We start from the raw sequence: 19584 nt of genomic DNA, 5'->3' as shown, positions 1-19584 counted from the left end.
TATTTGTATATATTTTGTATCCAGAGTTCAAAAGACTTATTCCTCTATAATTTTCCTTTAGTTTTGGATCCCCTTTTTTGTGAATGGGAATTATCGCTGATTTAGTCCAGTTTTCTGAGATGTCTTGTCCATTCCAAAGCAGATTTAAGAATCCCAAAAATCTTATTAAAAATTCAGACTAGCATACTTGAATAATTCTAAATTTATTGAATCTTCTCCTGGAGTTTTGTGATTCTTCAATTTATCTAGAATGTGTCAATTCATCAAAAGAAATATGTTCCTCTACTGTATTATCAGAAAAAGGGAGGTTGTTTTGTGCGAGACCATAACTGTTGAAAGTATTGTAACCAGTTTTCTTTGGAGATGATATTTATTCCAAGGCTATCTTTGACTTTATCGTTTAATTATTAAAGAATTTTAAAAGTTTGTGACTGTGGACGAGTAATATCACTTTCTAAAAATGCAACAACCTGAGGGGGTCCCGGCAAGAAAGTGCCAAGCCACATTTTTGGCCAAATTGAACTAATCATGCCATCTCATGGGAAATAATATATTTAAAATTATGGTGTCAAGAGTTTCTGCAGAAAACCTAATGGATGGCTCTATTACCCATTTTATGTTCTTGTCCTAAAACTTCTTGCATCTTCTATAAATGCAAGACAGTGTCAAGCAACAAAGGTAGTTTGGAGAGAATGGTGCATAAGAGGAAGCTGAAGTTTTCTAATGAATCAAGTGATGAAGGCAGTGATTCCAGCTCTGATTCTGAATATTTGCCACTTTCTGAAGAAGAATGAACATCAAAAACTGAAATACAGTTAAGTGTTGCTTGGCATTATATTGCCCTCAGAGTGTTAAATGTAGATGTGGTGGTAGGAAAAGTATGCATTTCATTAAAAAAAAAAACATGTTTCTAGTTGCTTTTTCATTATTCATTTAACGTGATGATACTGTCCATTAATGTCTAACGTTTTGTTTCTTTTATTACCTTATGTGAGTCAAGATATTCTTAAATTTAAAACTGTTGCTTGGCATTTTCTTGCCCTAAATTTTTGTAATATGTTGCTTGGCATTCTCTTGTCCTAAATATTTAATATTTATATGAGTGCATTACCATATTATTGAATTACCATCAAGTAGATTTCTGAGTAATATAAACATGTGAACTAATTTGACTTTTATAATACAGTATTTTATTACTGGAAGAAAAAATTAATTATTAAAATATTGTTTCAACTATATCAGTAATATATTTCCTTCAAGATCACAACAGACCTATTTTGCCACGAGAAGAAGAAAAAGAGTCAGCTCACGGCAGATCTCCATTCAATAGTCCTGAAAACAACCTACACTGAGGAAGAGGGTGCAAAATAAGAAAGGAGGTTAATCGAAATAAATAACAAAGAAATGAAGGTCGCGAATATATTTCAACAGCAGGTAAACTGTCGCGTCAGCAACAGTAAGAGAAATGTGCAAATGTACTTTAAGATGCTTTGATTTAGATGCAGATACAATTAAAAAAGGGTTCAATGGATTCTGGGATTTAGGAGACTTTGAAAAGCACAATACTTATCTCTTCAGCAGTATTGAGGCCGTCATGTAAAGCGAAGGTACAAGAAGAATTCCCCAGAAAATTGCTACAAACAATATACTTTCATTTTCAGAATTAAAATTAATGGAAGGTCAGTGAGAGTTCGGAAAAAATCATTTATGAGCATTGACGACCTTCAAAATCATAGAGGACGAATGAATATGGAGTTTGAAGAGGTTTCTTGGAAGAAAGGGAATGCAAGTACCATGACTATAGACAGAAAAATGTGGGACCTGTGAAAATAAAGAAAATCATACTTACAGATGTAATGAAGCTAATGGAATATGTCCCCCAATCAACCATGGCTTTTATCTCAACTTGATATCTGATGATGATGGTCATGATGGGGAATATGATGTGGAAGATGTATAGGGTATTTCAAAAGTCAGTTTAAACATTAAACTGCTATAAATATTATAATATTTGAGATAGGAAAAAAACAAAAACATCACAGTGTTGGGCAAACAACGGGGTTTACAAAACATTGGGAAGATGTCTGCTGTTCTCTTCTTCAACATACAGTATTGTCTGCGACACAATGCACAGCATTTTGCAGATAATGTCTTGGAATATTGAAAATTTCTTGCGAGATGGCATCTTTCAGTTGCAGTAGAGTTGTTGGATGTGTCAGGATAACTCGCTCTTTAAGGTAACCCCACAACCAAAAGTCGGCCGGATTGAAATCTGGAGATCGCGGAGGCCACATTATTGGAAAGTGCCTACTGAAGACACGATCGCCAAACATCTGCGTAATTAATTGTTATGCAGAGATAAAGAAGTTGGGTGGAGCGCCATCTTGCATGAAGATTATGTTTTCCATATCACGATTCCTCAGTCTAGGGAAGAAGAAGTTCTGTAACATGCTGTAGTAGCACTCCCCGTTTACTGTAAGTCTGTCTTATCCTATTATTGTCCACACCTCTGCAGTAACGGTTAGCGTGTCTGGCCGGGAAACCAGGTGGCCAGGGTTCGATTCCTGGTCGGGGCAAGTTACCTAGTTGAAGTTTTTCCGTGGTTTTCCCTCAACCCAATATTAGCAAATGCTGGGTACCTTTCGGTGCTGGACCTCGGACTCATTTCACCAGCATTATCACCTTCATTTCATTCAGACGTTAAATAACCTGAGATAATAAAGCGTCGTAAAATAACCTACTAAAAAATTAATGGTGGAGTTAACATGCGTAATTGAGGTTTGTTTTCCGACCAAAGTCATCAGTAGATTCTTTCCAACAATGTGCCTCCGCGATTTCCAGATTTCAATCCAGCCGACTTTTGGTTGTGGGGTTACCTTAAACAACGAGTTTTCCTGACACATCCAACAACCCTACTGGAACTGAAAGATGCCATCTCGCAAGAAATTTTCAATATTCCAAGACATTATCTGCAAAATGCTGTGCATGGTGTCGCAGACAAAATGCTGTAGGTTGAAGAAGAGAACAGCAGACATTTTCCCAATGTTTTGTGAACCCCATTGTTTGCCCAACACTGTGATGTTTTTGTTTTTTCCCTATCTCAAATATTATAATATTTATAAGAGTTTAATGTTTGAACTGACTTTTGAAATACCCTATATTTTAGGTTATTGTTTGTCTTTCTGTGAAGTAACGAAATTAATATAAAGTTTCTTTGTCTTAAGAATGGTAAATAATAGTTGAAAATATAACATTTCTAATGTCAATAAAACTTCACACTAAATAATTAGTAATTCTTTTGGCCAAGATAGTGTCAAGCCACAGAACAGTATACATATAAATATAAATTTTTAATATAGAATAATAAAAAATATGTACAATATATTTCACATTTTAATTTAAAATATATCAAAGAAACTCATTAGACATGTAGAATCAAAATTTAACTTTTTCTGTGATTTGAGGATTTGATCAAACATTGAACTTGCCTTATATCAAAAGACGTGCAAAAATGTGGCTTGGCACTTTCTTGCCGGGACTCCCTCAGTACATCTCAATTCTGTCTGCGTTTCTTCCTAACTTCTCTCTTCGCTATGGCTCGCTTTCTATGGTAATCAATTTCATCTTATCCAGACTTAGTGGAGAGGTATTTATTATACACTTGTCTTTTAATCTGTATTATCTGTTTTATGTCAGTATTCCATTTTCGCAATCCTTTTTCTTATTCCATACTCCCAGACTTTCTTTAGTGGCTTGTTCTAAAATATCTCGCAGAGTGAGCCATTCATATTCGACTTTATCGTGGATTGGTGCTTTAACTAAGAGGTCATCCATTCTCTTTTGATAAAATTGGATAGTGCTAAAATGTCTAAATAAATTAATTATGAAGGACCAATCTCTATTTATAGCTTTTGATTTCTTTTTATACCACCTAGGTTTAAGACGAATCGGACTTACTAACATGTTGTTGTTTTCTAATGCCAGGCATTTGACAATGAAGTCATTTGACCTCTTGCACTCCAATATTTTTCAAAGATATTACCATGACCAGCCACTGAAGCACAGGTTTTGAGATGTTCCGAATCCATTTCTTGGTTTGAGTTACACAATGGACAGTTAGGGGACTAATATATTCCAATTCTATGCAGGTGTTTGGCCAAACAATCATGGCCTATTGCCAATCTAAATGCAGCTACAGACGATTTTCGTGGTAAATCGGGAATTAACTGTGGATTTTGATGCAGAGAATTCCATTTTTTTCCTTGGGATTGTGTTATCAAATTTTGTTTGTTGAAGTCTAAGTATGTAGATTTAATAAATCTTTCCACAGAGTAATACGTAGATTTAGTAATAGGTCTGTAAGTAGCAGTGCTGCCCTTCTTTGCTAAAGCATCCGCATTCTCATTTCCCAGGATTCCACAATGGGATGGTATCCATTGGAATACAATTCTTTTATTGAGTGATATTAATTGAGAGAGCATTTTAGTTATTTCTGCTGTTTGAGATGAAGGTGTGTGTTTAGAGACGATTGATAGAATAGCTGCTTTGGAGTCTGACAATATAACTGCATTCCTAAATTTATTGATGTGGCATAGAAGATTCCTGAGACTTTCCCTTATTGCAATGATTTCACCATCAAAACTTGTTGTTCCATATCCAAGAGGTCTATAAAGTGAGAAGAGACAGCACGTAACACCTGCACCGGCACCTTGTTCTCTGGAGATCAAGGATCCGTCGGTGTATAAATGAAGCCAGTTTTGTGGAGGGTACCTAATATTAATTGTCTCTAAAGACAATTGTTTCAGTATTTCAGTGTTTACTTCTGATTTTAGTATTTCTTCTGTTAAATTTAGATTATATTACTTACTAACATGTAATGGTCGGTTTCCAACTCAGGGCCTCCAAATATTCTAGCATCTAGAACCATTTCTGATAATTTAACATTACAAAGTACATAATCTATAATTGATTTTGAATTTCTTGCTTCCCCTGTGAATTTATGACTGTCTTTGTGCTCAAACAAAGTGTTCATAATTTTAAAATGATTAAATAATCAGTCTAAGGCCATTACTATTACATGTTTCTTCTCCATGGGTACTGGCAAACTGGTCAATTTTTGTGTTTCCTACTCTTCCATTAAAATCTCCCATCGTAATTAGTATACCTGACTTACTGACTTTACTAACAATATTTTGTAAATTGTTATAAAATGTTTCGCTTTCTTCTTCCTTGCCTTCCACTGGAGCATAAATACCAATATCTGTATACAACTGTAAAACAATCTTACATTACCTTGCCAATACCAGGGCCTTTATCTGCCAAGCCTACAATCAAAATGCAATCTGCCTGGCGAACACACCGCTGAGTCCATGGTGTAAAGCTCATATCACATTGGTAGAGTGCTATCTTGTGCTGGTCTTCTTGTTGGGCTAGCCATGATGTAAGACGATATTCATTATTTGGATCTAGAATTGATGAGCCTAAAGACTTTCTGATTACATCTGATGTTAAACGAAGAGTAGAACCTTCAACAGATCAAATGATGATCAATGATAGTATAATAATAATAATAATAATAATAATAATAATAATAATAATCATCATCATCATTATTTTATTGCTGTAATTGCGTTATTTTATTACTGTAATTACAATGAATAACAAGAATTTTGCTCAGACTTAAAATAGTGTGTCCCTTATGGTTTGGTGTGCGCAGAATCCGAAAATGCACCTCTTTTCTTCGTGTTACATAAGGTTTTTAAGATATACTATGATTACACTTTTCAATAAGCACTTCCCCAGTAAACATCTGTGTGGGTTGGGGATTGTAAACCAAAACAAAAACTAATGCATTTTATGAGTTTATGACCTAATTCCGGTTTCTTATGGTTGTTAGCATATTCTTTTGTACTTCTAACAAATAAACAGATATTGGTCCTTTCTAGTCAGTAAATTTCATAACAGTTCAAAGTGAAGTCTAAATGAACATACAAAGGTGTGATTTTCAGTATTTAAAAGAAAAGTTTACCAGTTTGAGTGAAGGAAAATTAAAAGAGGGCATTTTCATCGGTCCACAAATTCACAAAGTTATGGCTGATTCTTTGTGTGAGGAAAAACTTTCCGTTAAAGAAAAGATGGCATGGTGTGCTTTCAAAGATGTTTGCTCAAATTCCCTCAGAAATTCTAGGGCCTTTCATAGGTGTTTGTTCAAATTTCCTCGGAAATTCTAGGTCAGACAACTACACCGAACTTATGGAAATCATGTTAAGTGCATATGAGAAAATGGAGTGTAATATGTCTCTCAAAATACACTTTTTACATTTTCATTGGATTTCTTTGCTTCTAACCTTGGAATGGTAAGCGACGAGCATGGGGAAAGATTTCATCAAGAAATATCTGAAATGGAAAGGTGATATAAATGAAGATCATCATCCAGCATGCGTGCAGACTATTGTTCATTTCTTGTAAAAGACAGACCCAGGTCTAGTTATAAACTGAAGTCATCCAGAAAATTCTTTTAAATGTTAAGTTCAAATTTCGAGATTTTTCTCATTATAACTTGAAATATTTTTATTGTTGTTGTGATCTTTTGTGTCTTAATCTATGTAACATCATTTTTGTATCCAGTACACATTTTTTCAAGTATTATGAGGCATTTTGAATCCCTAGTGTGTTGTAATTTTATCAGTAGCAGCGAAAAATTTAAAAAAGGAAGTTTTTTCATAAAAAATTCAATTCACTTTCCCTGGAAAATGGTATGTGATGGGGTAATTTGGATTCTAAATTCAGATTTAGGGCAAACATATTAGTAATATTCGCCTATTTTTTATTTCGGAGCAAGACAAAAACTAAAAATTTGTTGTTCAGTGTTATTGTAATGTTAATGTATATTATATATCACTGTCAATGGGAGTATACCCAATTGCAGTGCTATTACATACACATATAATAAGTTGAGAGCCCAGATTTCCATGTAAATGCATGTTTTTATATAAGGTGCTTATACTTCTCAAACTTTGCTAGTATTCGTTTTATGACTTTTCTATTCCAAATAACAACACTTTCTCTGTGCATGGTCGCATGTTTTGACCTTTTTTGAGAGTAAATTCATGGATAATGATTATTTTAAAGATTTTAGATTTAATGGCACATATTTAGACTTTTATATTGCATATTATGCCCTTTTTTCTGACTTTAGTGCATATATTATTGTGACAGCCGGGAGTCGATCACGCGTCCCATTGAGGGCAGGGCGCACGAGAGGACGGGCGGAGCGGCAAAGGGGTGAGGAGGCTGCAGCCATGCGGGTCTGGAGAAACTGAAACATCCGGAAATCGAAGGCTCGCGAAGTGTTACCTAACAAATAAAAGGAAGCCAGCCTTCGAGAGGAGTTCAGTTTTTGGACAGCAAGCCAGTCAGTCTTGTGTAGCAGTGAAGCCAGCTTCGAGACCGGAGTTCGACGTGAGTGTGTTCACAACTGTGGGAGCGTCCTGGCGAGTGCGGCGTATGCAGAGTCTTTGGTTCGACGTGCAGTGGACTGCAGTTGGGGGACCTGATTTCGAAGTTCAGTGGACTGTCTCTGGAAGTCTTGGGTTCGATATACTGTGAACTTGAGTGAATGAGCTAGAAGAACTAGCCAAGGCAAACGAACTGCGAACTGAGAACTGACAGTTTTGTTTGTAAATAGTGTTCTGTGAACATTAGTTGAGATTAGGAGTACATTGTTGTTTTCAATAGTCCAAGTGAATTGTCATTGTCGCCTGTGGAGTGCAATAACGAATACTGTGTTGCTGTGTGGAGTGGAAATCCCATTGTTGACGAGAGTGTTTAAATTCAATTATAGAAAGTGATTATTATTGTTGTGAATAAAAGTTACATTATTGTTAAAAGTCACATTATGTTAACTTGCATAATAGGCTAGTGCCTTTTAGGAATGTTGCTTTTTTTGAATATGGTATTTCCACATTATGTGTCTATTAAGAAAAAAATAAAAGCAAGCTAATAGTAATATGGTTTCGTGGCATCTACCTGACAACTAGTCTTTGGACTTTCCACTAAATTCTCCCTTTGTTACCCTGGAACTCCCAATTCTCAACTCTCACTTGTTACAAGCTGCAGGTCAAAATATTGAAAGGAAGGCAGAAGCAGCATGCTTGCAAATTGCAATTTACTATATTTTTATATCAAATTGCAAAGTGTTGCTATAGTTCCTATTAGAATTACAAGAATAAATATTGTGTCAAAATTCATTGAAGGAAAAAATTTCTAAAGACGAAGGTGATGTAATTGTGATTGTTGTAATAAAGACGCAAGTACTTGTGTATGGAAACCCGGTCTTTAATAATAATGGTATTAATAATAATAAACAACCATCACCACCACCACATGTCTGTGATATGCGTGACAAATTTATTGAAAAATTAGATGACAAACTCTGCCACCTCCATAATCACCATTACATTGCCAAACAACAATCCAGGTTTTAGGCGATTTTTCTGAACATGCTGTTCAAGATATTCATTGGGTCAATGATCACTCTATGTTGCTCCTTTTTGTGGTTTTCATTGAATACAGTCATCCTGTACCTAAGTGTATCATTACTAATATGAAACATAGCACTGTACCTATCAATTACTTTCAACAAGTTGTAGACCTAACTGAGTATCTTAGGGGAAAGCATCCTGATCTACAAAATATACTTTTTTTTATGGTACTGCTAGTACAAAAACAATATGATATCTGATATATATTTCGTCACAACATTTCTTACACGTAATGGTGGACTTCACACAACAATAATAAGAATTTCACAAGTATGCTGATTCATAAAAAGAGACTTCCTTAGTATAGAGGCTAAATGGTATTTATTTGTACCAAGTTATAGCAAAGGTTCATATGATGGAATTGATGGATCAGTCAAAGAGTTACAGCTAAGGCCAGTTTACAACATCCACTTAATAATTTTCAAATTTGCATATGAACACACAACAGGCATCCGGTATTTTTTTATGTTCCATCTGAAGATATTGTAAGTCACATTAATACACTGCCACACGGGTAATTCCATGCAAAACAGTATGACGAAAAACATTCATATCTCCAAATTTGTTAAAAATTGTACATTCAACTCTTTATGTCGTATATATTAATCATGTACAAAATTATGTTTGCGACAGCTACCGTTTAAATGTAATAGGCAGTTAAAATATTTTTATTTGAGCACATAGCTCTATTTTAAATTTGTTTTCTGACCATAAGAATAATTACTAACATTTTTTTTTTTAAGATATCGTTAGATAGCTTACAAAATAGGTTATTAAGATACTATAATTCAGTGCAGCTCTGAAAATTGTGTTTAAAGAAATTAAAAAAATATATTTAAAAAACGCCATGACATAAAATCGAATACTTCAATTCGCATGAAAAAAATAAATGACAATTCACTGAGCATTTTCATTAGGCTGTCAAATTTTAATAATGGGATCTTAAAAATAAGGAAGTTATAAATTAAAACAACTCGCCATGTAAAGGGTGATCTATGCCGCTGCGCCATGCGCCATCACTGCTGCTGGTCACTGCGAGAAGTTTTTCCGCGTTGACGACCGGTGTGCATCACATGTCTGATTTCAACTAGATTCGGTACTTCTGATGAATCAGAATAGGGTTTTATTGCTAACTTTCCATTAACTGGAACCACACAGTGAACACTTCTTGTTCCAGGAACAGTCTTGAGGCCGGCAAATCTTTGAGAATTTAGATTTTATAACTACTTCTTCATGTTTTTCAATGGATGTGAATGACACAATAATTCCCTATATATTGCATTTTGACCAATCATACAGTCCTTTAGGAGTTGAAATTAGAGTCCCTGGCTTTTGCAGCGATTCGCTTGATTGTACCCCTTACACTGTCATTGGGTCCTTTACCGTGATTAGTTCCAAAGAAATGCCACTCCGCAGGTATTTGAAAATCATGTTCATGATTGAGTAGATTAACGGATTTCTTTCGTTCTTATATTCGCTAACTGCTCCATCACTGAAATCATATATTTCAGATATTTCGGTATGTGTTCGTTTCAGATGTTCTATCATTTTCCTTTAAAAAACATGAACTGTTGCACTATCGTGAACTAAGCACTCCGAAATTACTGAAAAACAAAGGTTCTCTATATTACCACCAACTGAATTTCTGTAATATACTGTGAATGGGTGTATTGTTGCTTGAGAAGTACTCCAGTGATGACCTTGTGTAGCATCCTGAATAATGAAACTGTAATTCTCTGAAAAATCACCAATGATAATGAACTCACCAGGCTTTATTTCATTTTTCAGCTACTTTAAATAATTTGCTTGGGACTTTGCAATGAAGTTGTGTACAGTATCTTTAATTTTTTAAGCCAACCAATGAAGTTATTAATGAAATTTACACAGTCACTTTTCACTAAAATCATATTGGCCCTGTCAGTTGTCGTCCATTCCTTGTAGTAAATTTCTACTAAATTTCTCTGTAACAATGACGTCAATATTTCTGATAGATTTCTCATAGGTACATTTATAGTTCCTTACGTTCAGGAGCATCTGCTTCTTCACTCGAATTTCCTGCCTCTGTTTGTAAACATTCTTTTTCGCTTGTTGATTTGTCGACCTTACTTTCAGTCCCAGCAACTTCACTAATTATTTCAATTTTTGAAATCTTATGGCAAAAGCGTTCTCAAATAGCATCATCTACCACTAAATGCGGGACCTTTTTACACAGGGTACTTGTCACTTTTCTTTTACAGACTTGTGACGTATGTTTTTAAAGTCCGAAAGTGTTGCAACACCACAGATGACGCCAACTTTTCGTCTTTAATTTAGGCATATTGAACACTTACAACTTACAACAACAGGACAGATCAAATTCGCCATCAAAACTGAAGGGAAAAAGTTACAATGACAGAACAGAACAGAATCACCCTCTAAACTGAAGGGAAAAAGTTGCGCTGAGATTATAACAGGAAAAAAAACAAACTCTCACGTGAAATCTATTAGCGTACAGTTAAGCGGATGTCGCAACATCTAGCATTTGCCATATCGATCGCTAAGTGCGCGTGTGGATGTCTGGTATGAGCACGTGACGTAATACACTGCACGCGACTTTGATCCTTAATGGCAAAATTTGCAATTCTGGTTTATTTAATATTTTCCAAAGTATTAGAGATCCCATCATAAAATTTTTGTAATAGATTAAGAAATTGTCTATCTCACCATAAAAAATAGAGCATGGTAAAAAAATATTCGATTTTAAAATATTAACATTTCTTTATTTTACTATAAGTTTTAATACATGCTCGAAGTAAAAATCCATAATAACTCAGAAGTAAGTTTAAATATAGAGAGTCATCATTGTATTGGACAATTTTTACGTTGATACAATGAAGCATGTCATTTTAATAGTATTTTTAACAATAGTCTACATATCAACTCCCCGAATATTTCATCCTTCATTACTTTTGAATCATTGGTGAGATGAAGTTCATATTAGGCCATTTAACTATTTATTATTATGACATTCATTTACTAGAATATTGAAAAAATCCAGAACTTGACGTTACAAATTTTAAAATTTTGTATGGAATGACCCACACAGATTCAAAGGAACATAATATTATGCAATTCCTGGGACAAGGGTGATACCATAAATAAAATATATTCAGAGTCCGAGTGGTAACAACATCCCCAAAATTCAAGGATGTTTATATTTTCGACGATATACCTATATTCTGCCTGTTCTAATGCCACATTTGAGGATGTACAAGAGAAAACATAATGTAGCATAAAATGTATATGACTGCAAATGATGTTTTGGTATGGTCCTTGTAAAGTCGGAAAGTCGCACAACACTTAGAATTACAGAATTACATTGCCCCATCCAAAAACTTCAGCTGTTTCTTTCTTCTGACCCACCAGTGTAATACATACTGGATTCAACATAAATATGAAGTGCGTCCATAAAGTAACTTTCCCACTCGTCCCACAGCTAGCACACCATATGTTGCACGAAGCGACTGTGTGTACGTGATAGAGTAATGTCCTGGCATGGCGCATGCGGTAGCGGAACTTCCTGAGTGCTCTCAGTAGCTTTGTTGGATTAGTTGAAGATGGATGTTCCTATTCCAGCTTCCGCAGCGTGTGAAGTGCAATCAGTGATAAAGTTTTTGAATGCATAGTGCATAACGTCGATTGAAATTTATCGTCTGTTGTCCCAAGTCTATGGGCCTAACGTCATGAGCAAGCAGATGGTGCATTGCTCCACAAGATCGTCTGTGATGATGGTTGGCCTCCTCGTCATGGACATTTTGGCATCCTGCTGAAAATTGTCTATAGCAGCAATGCACCATCTGCTTGTTCATGACGTTAGGCCCATAGACCTTGCACAGCTGACGATAAATTTCAATTGGCAGTATGCCCTGTGCATTTAAAAACTTTATCACTGATCGCACTTCACACACGGCGGGAGCTGGAATAGGAGCATCCATCTTCAACCAATGCGACGAAGCTACTGAGAGCACTCGGGAAGTTCTGCTAGCGCATGTTCCATGCCAGAACATTATTCTATCACGTACATGCAGTCGCTTCGCACAACATATGGTTTGGTAGCTGTGGGACGAGTGGGAAAGTTACTTTATGGACACGCCTCGTATATCCCCTGTACAGTTCCAGGACCAAATGGTGGTACCTGACAGAAAGACTTGATCAAGGATATTCTAATGTTGTTTGCAAGCCAACAACATCTCTACTAAATGTCACCAGGAAACATAACTTAGGGACATTTTTATCAATTGAAGAGTGTGATACCAAAATGTGTTAATTCCATTTTTATGAATGGACTTGGCTAGTTTTTTTAACCACTGGTCTACGGATTGGGAGTGTTTTCAAGTGACATGCACAATAACACAAACTTTCAGACATGGACTGTCGTTGTTTTGGAAGAAAACAAGCTTAAAATATGTATGTGTGCATATGAAAAGGGACCAGTTCCCAGCCAACAGTTTTCGAGTAAATTGTTACTTAAGAAAAAGGGGTGAAATGTTGCTATTTCCGTTTTTTACGGTTTTGTGTTCTTTTATGTGTAAACTATCCACAGTATAAGTTTCAAAGTCATAGGTAAGTTAGAATGCTGAAATTTTTATAATTTAGTCGAAGGCGAAAAGGGACCAGTTCCTGCTGCATAATGTTGTCCTCATTACTGTAACACAATCTATATACATATAAGCTATTTAATGATCAACAGACTGACTCATCATCGTGTCCCTTTCTTGTGTGTGGGTTTCTTTTAATCCTTAGTAAAGAAATAAGACGGAGTTTTGCGAAATACGAACATTAAGGGGTGGAAAATTGGCGGTAGAAATGTAAAAATTCACTGTTTTATCTTTTGAACCAACAGACATGAAGCCTTTAAATTTAACAAAGGCTATTTTCTAGAAATCGTTTAGACTTTTGAGGGTTTTTCAAATTTCATCCTCTAAAAGAGTGAAGAGGAGAGAAAGTTTTCAAAACCTTTTAACTTTTCGACATGGAACTTTAAAATTCAAATTGAACATCACTTGCTACAACTACAATTTAGATTAAACATTTTGGATAAATATCATCCCCAAAGGTGGAAGCAGGGGGTGAGAAATATCATGTCGTCCAATCTCAATGAAATTTTATATCTAGGGGTTTTCCAGGTGGTCACAGAATATGAATATGGCATTATTTTGTGCGAATTTATTCCTTAAGAGGGTGAAAGGCGGTATAAATGGGTGAGAAATTAAATTTGATGTGTGGGGGGTTTTCAAGATGTAAAATACTGATGTGACAATTCGTGTGAATTCAATAAGGCAGATTCAGAACTATGAATTATATGTGAGTACCGAAACATTGGATAATGCAGATAGACATAAGCACAGTGAACACATGCACTTAATCGAAACATTCTCCGTTCTTCTATAACACAGATGTGTCGATATCTGCCTGCACAATCAGTTGTATAATAACAGTATTTCAGTTGTAACATTGGGGGACAAAACAAACCAATTCAGACAGGCTGGGTTAAGATGCATTGATAGATAGATAGATAGATTTATTTGTTCCATAATATTCTTACATTTGCTTTATAGCATAGAATAAAGAACATGTCCAATTCTTACGTTTAACAATAAAATGCAATACATATAAAATGCAAATATGAAATATGTACAGAATTAATACCTGAATAACAATAATATTTTATACAATGTAATATGTTTACCATTTAATATTATTATAATATTTACACAGTACTGTGAAATGTCAAGAATTCATCTACAGAATAGAAAGTGTGAGATATTAAGTAATTTTTTAGTTTTGTCTTAAACAATGCAGGGTTTTGGCTATGATTCTTAATGTCTTCAGGAAGACTATTGAACAATTTTATCGCTATGTAACGTACTCCCCTTTGAAAGCATGATAAATTTGATGATGGCGTATGAAAATCATTCCTTCTGCGGGTATTTATACTATGTATGGCTGAGTTAGTTGGAAAATTTTCTTTATTACATAAGAGGAAATTTATTGTAGAGTATATGTATTGATTTGTTAAGGTTAGAATCTCTAATTTTTTAAAAAATAATCTACATAATTCTCTAGCCTTTGCTCCAACTATTATTCTAATGGCTCTTTTTTGCAATAAGAATATATTTTTACTATCTACAGAATTTCCCCAAAATATTATTCTGTAGGACATAATGGAATGAAAATAGGCAAAATATATTGTCTTTAAGATACTGCTGTTCAGAAATTGTTGTAACGACCTAATTGCGAAGCATGCTGAGCTAAGTTTGGGGGTTATTTCTTTGATATGGTTTTTCCAATTTATTGTATTATTAATATGCAAACCAAGAAATTTGGTTGTTGATGTTTCTAGTAGAGGTATATTGTTGATAGTTGTGTCCAATGTTTCAGAGATTAAATTTGAAGTGGCTTTAAATTGAATTATGTTAGTTTTATTAATGTTTAATGCTAGTTTATTGGTTGTAAACCAGTCATAAATTTTAAGGAGAATTGTTTCTGTTTTATATTTGAATGTGACAAAGTTATTGTCTGTAATTATGATACTTGTGTCATCTGCAAATAGTATAGGATAACCTATTCCTTTTATTATGGGGCCAAGGTCATTTATAAAAATTAAAAAAAGAAGAGGCCCTAATATAGATCCCTGTGGGACCCCTGTATGAACATTTCTCCATGTTGAAGTAGATTTAAAGGAGTTATTAAATGCGTTGATTTCTACTTTTTGTTTTCTGTTCAGGAGATATGACTCAAACCACTGATATGCTATGCCTTTAATACCATAGTATTCTAATTTTTGTAGTAGAATTTTATGGTTAATACAATCAAAAGCTTTGGAGAGATCACAGAATATCCCTCCTACTTGTAATTTTTTATTAATAGCTTCCAGAATTTTATCAGTTAAATTAAACGTCGCTTGCTCAGTTGATTTATTCTTTCTGAATCCAAATTGTTCTGGAATGAGAATGTTGTATCTATCAAGATGATGATATACTCTTTTATATATAACTTTTTCGAAGATCTTTGAGAAGACTGGTAGAAAGGATATGGGCCTGTAGTTTTCGGGCGAGGTTCTGTCCCCTTTCTTGAATAAAGGAATAACAACTGAATATTTCAGTCGCTCTGGAAATACACCATTAAACATTGAAAAGTTACATAAATAAGACAGGGGCTTGGCTATTATTTGTGAACTGGCTTTTAATATTTTACTAGTAATTTCATCATATCCTGAGGAATTTTTAGACTTTAATTGCTCTAGAATTGTAATTATTTCTCGTGAATTTGTTGGAAAAATTTGAATATTTGGGAAAGTTACAGGAATAGATATTTTCAAACAATCAATGGCATTATTATTATTATTATTATTATTATTATTATTATTATTCTGTGTGATGTTTAGGTTATCAGTTATTGAGAGAAAATGATTGTTGAATATGTTCGCAACTTCTGTTGCATCTGATGTTTTTCTATTATCTGTTACAAGAGTGTAACCTTGTTCTTTACTTCTACACTTTCCACTTTCTTTTTTTATTATGTTCCAAGTTGTTTTGATTTTATTATTCGAGTTCAGAATAATTCCGTTATAGTAAAGTTCTTTGGCTTTTAAGATTACTTTGTGTAATATTTTAGAGTACTTTTTAAAGTGAGCTATTAATTTGGGGTCATTACTATTTCTACTTTGAATATAGAGAGACCTCTTAGTTTTACAAGAGATTTTTATGCCTTGTGTAATCCAATTGTTTTTAGATGTTTGAGAATTTTTGTACTTTACAGGAAAACTGGATTCAAAGATATTTAAGAATGTATTATGAAACACATTGAATTTACTATTCATATCACCATTTTCATACACTGATTCCCATGTCTCATTTTTTAGTTTAGCTTCGAAGTCCCTTAAAGATTCTTCATTTATGAGCCTTAACCTAAATTTATTCGGGTGTTTTGATGCAGGAATGCTATCATTTCTTCTTATTAGTTGAGCATCGTGGTCTGAAAGACCATTTATAATGGGAACTGTGCGGTAACTATCTAATCTATCTCCCCTTACAATTATATTATCAATTGCAGAAATCGATCCTTTTTGTATTTTAGTTGGAAAACTGACTGTATGTATTAAATTGAAGGTTGCTAATAATGTGTTAAATTCCTCTTTTTTAGTGTTCTCAGTGAGATAGTCAATATTTAAGTCCCCGCAAAATATGTATTCTTGCTTTTTTTCATGTATGTGTTGTAATGTATTTTCTAGTAGATGAAGAAAATGTTTGAAACCTCCAGAGGGCGACCTGTATATACCTATAACTATAAGATTACCAGATTTTAATTCTAATTCTACCGCACACAGCTCTAAATCTTTTTCTCTGCTAAATTCTGAAAGGCTGATATTTTTAAAATTTATATCGTTTCGAACAAATATGCTAACACCTCCTTTCTGTAGATTCTGTCTACAATAGCTATCTCCTAGTTTGTATCCTTCCAGTGAAAGTGCCGATAATTCCTGTTGTTTCATATGATGTTCAATGACGCATATTATATATGGGTTTATTTGTTCTATTTCTAAGAATGTTAATAACTCTGGTGACTTGTTTCTAAGGCTTTGTATGTTTTGATGAAATAAACTAAACTGACTTCCGGTATCTTTTGTTTTTGAATTTGAATTAACTCCACAAAATTTATGATTTGTATTTACTCCACTGTTCTGATTACCTGTAGGCCTACTTTCTTTTTCTAATTTATATTTTACCCTAAAAAAGGAGATGCCCTATGATGAACAGCAGGAATTATATTCGTAATCACTGGAATCCTACCCTTTATTCTATTAGCAATCAGATGCAAAAGCTTCTTCTTGCCTCTAGAATTCAAGTGTAGGCCATGAGATGTATAATCATCTCTCTTAATGCTACATACCTCTATCACATCAATATGAGAGGCATTGGGTCTGATCAAGGCACGTCCAAGTCGTGCATTCATACTCCTCACCCTGCTATGAAGCCACGGCTTGTCATACCTGTCAAAAAGCTCCACTACCTCCACATTTGTGTGGCTGCTGTCCTTACTTATGTTCTCTAGATCTCTCTCAACAGAGTAACTAACATCTCTATCCAGACTGTTACCTGGCCCACCCACTATTACAATATGATCCCTCTTGGTAAAACCAGAAGATAGTTTTACCAGATCTTCTGTAACATGAGTAGGTCCAGCACTAGGTTTTACTATGCTACAAATTTCATAGTCAGTCCCTAATTCCTCTTTCAACAGGTTTGCTATTCCCCTCCCGTGACTGCTCCCCAGTAACAATACTTTACTTTTTCTACCATCATCTTCAGCAGAAGCCTGTTGTTGAGGATTTAGGGATGGTTGATCAACTTCCATTGTTTCTAAAACATTGAATCTGTTGGTCAACTTTATTTCACTAACATCCTCAGCAGAGAACCTTCTCCTCCTACGATTTCGTCTGGATACAACCTTAAAATCAAGCAAATCTGAATTAAAAGTTGAAGCAACATTTCTACTTCCCAACTGAATTTTGAAAAGTTCCAGCTCATATCGTAGGTTGGCGATGGTTTCCTCCTGTTTCACAACTAATGTCTTATAGTGACAGAGTTCACATGACCAGTTATTGCATAGACTAACCTCATCACTAGTAGTGTTACTACATCCGTAATGGAACCACATTCTACAACTGTCACAAAATACTCCCTGTCTAACTTTCCTACGACAAGCACCACAGTTTCCACTCAAATCACACGCCTTAGTACTCATGTCACTGGCACAATAAATCACGAAAACAATTAGGCCTACACTTCACACTTCCTAGTACTACACACTTATTGTTAGCACTGCACTTTATCACTTCACTATACCAGTACCACACTTGTCGATGTTAATCTACACGATACGTCACTTCACTGCACTTATATTTCAGTCTTGATGCAACTTCACTATTTATGTTATTTAACACACGCAATTTCTTAACCAACAATAGTATTTATATTGGAATGTGATATTAATAAATTAGCCTAGTCCTTCTTAAACTATGTAAACATATTCTATATTAGGTGTTACAATTAAGCCTACTTGTGTATCAATTAAATATTTCAACTTTACAAATAACAAAAAGCCTTAAAATTAGTCAACTTATGAGTTAAGAATTGCTCAAGTCGTCACGTATAGAGGGGGATGTTTGCTGATATGTTTATTACACAAGAAAGAGAAAGAGAGAAGGACCCATATTTCATTATTATTGCCACGACTTAAGTTTTCGACCAGCCACTAACAGAGACAGTCCATTATTGTATACAGCAGTAACACATTACAAAATAATTTTAGTATTAATGTATTTCTAACAAAAATTAAATTGCGTGTAATACAGTAGGATGCAAAAGTGTAGATCTAAGACAGGGTGCACACAGAATCAGATGCGACGCAATGTGGCACAACGCTACATGACATATTGCTTTACAATACCTTGCGACAGCTTCACATGGTATGCTCGTGACAACTGATTCGCTGGCTGTGTGAGTTTGAATAACTGACCTAGGCTAGAAAATGGCGTCAATGAAAGGGGACTGTCTATATGAGAAATTCTATTGTGTTTAGTTATTATTTCCCAAAGACACCTATGCATAAAAATCATTACGATTGAAAGAGTCTTAAAATTAAATACTACGAATGTAGTGCACAAACGTCATTTTGTATGTTTATGTCTATTTCACGACTCACAATAAAGAAAAATGTTATATTAAATCAATAATGAGTGATGGTATAGAGCAGAGAAGTAGGCCTATTACAAATTATTATTATTATTATTATTATTATTATTATTATTATTATTATTATTATTATTACTGGTATTATTATTATTATCATTATTATCATCATCATCATCATCATCATCATTATTATTATTATTATTATTATTATTATTATTATTCACATGGTGCTTTCATCTCATTTCCAATTTCTAAAATATTTTTAGAAACCACATTATTATCGTGATATTCTTTCAAAGATTGTA

The 19584-nt window shown here is 34.3% G+C and overlaps 1 protein-coding gene across 10 annotated transcripts in view; it reads right to left on the bottom strand.

The window, feature by feature from the left end:
- sws (patatin like phospholipase domain containing sws) overlaps positions 1 to 19584 on the bottom strand; it is a 414790-nt gene that overhangs the window by 197513 nt on the left and 197693 nt on the right. For all 10 annotated transcript variants that reach the window (XM_069833425.1, XM_069833423.1, XM_069833427.1 and 7 more), the window contains one exon: positions 5293 to 5525. In XM_069833425.1, coding sequence (XP_069689526.1) covers positions 5293 to 5525 — 233 coding nt within the window. The remainder of the gene's footprint in view (positions 1 to 5292; positions 5526 to 19584) is intronic.

The sequence above is a fragment of the Periplaneta americana genome, chromosome 8, assembly GCF_040183065.1.
Source record: "Periplaneta americana isolate PAMFEO1 chromosome 8, P.americana_PAMFEO1_priV1, whole genome shotgun sequence".
NCBI lineage: Eukaryota > Metazoa > Arthropoda > Insecta > Blattodea > Blattidae > Periplaneta > Periplaneta americana.
This window is presented reverse-complemented; position numbering and strand designations above follow the sequence as displayed.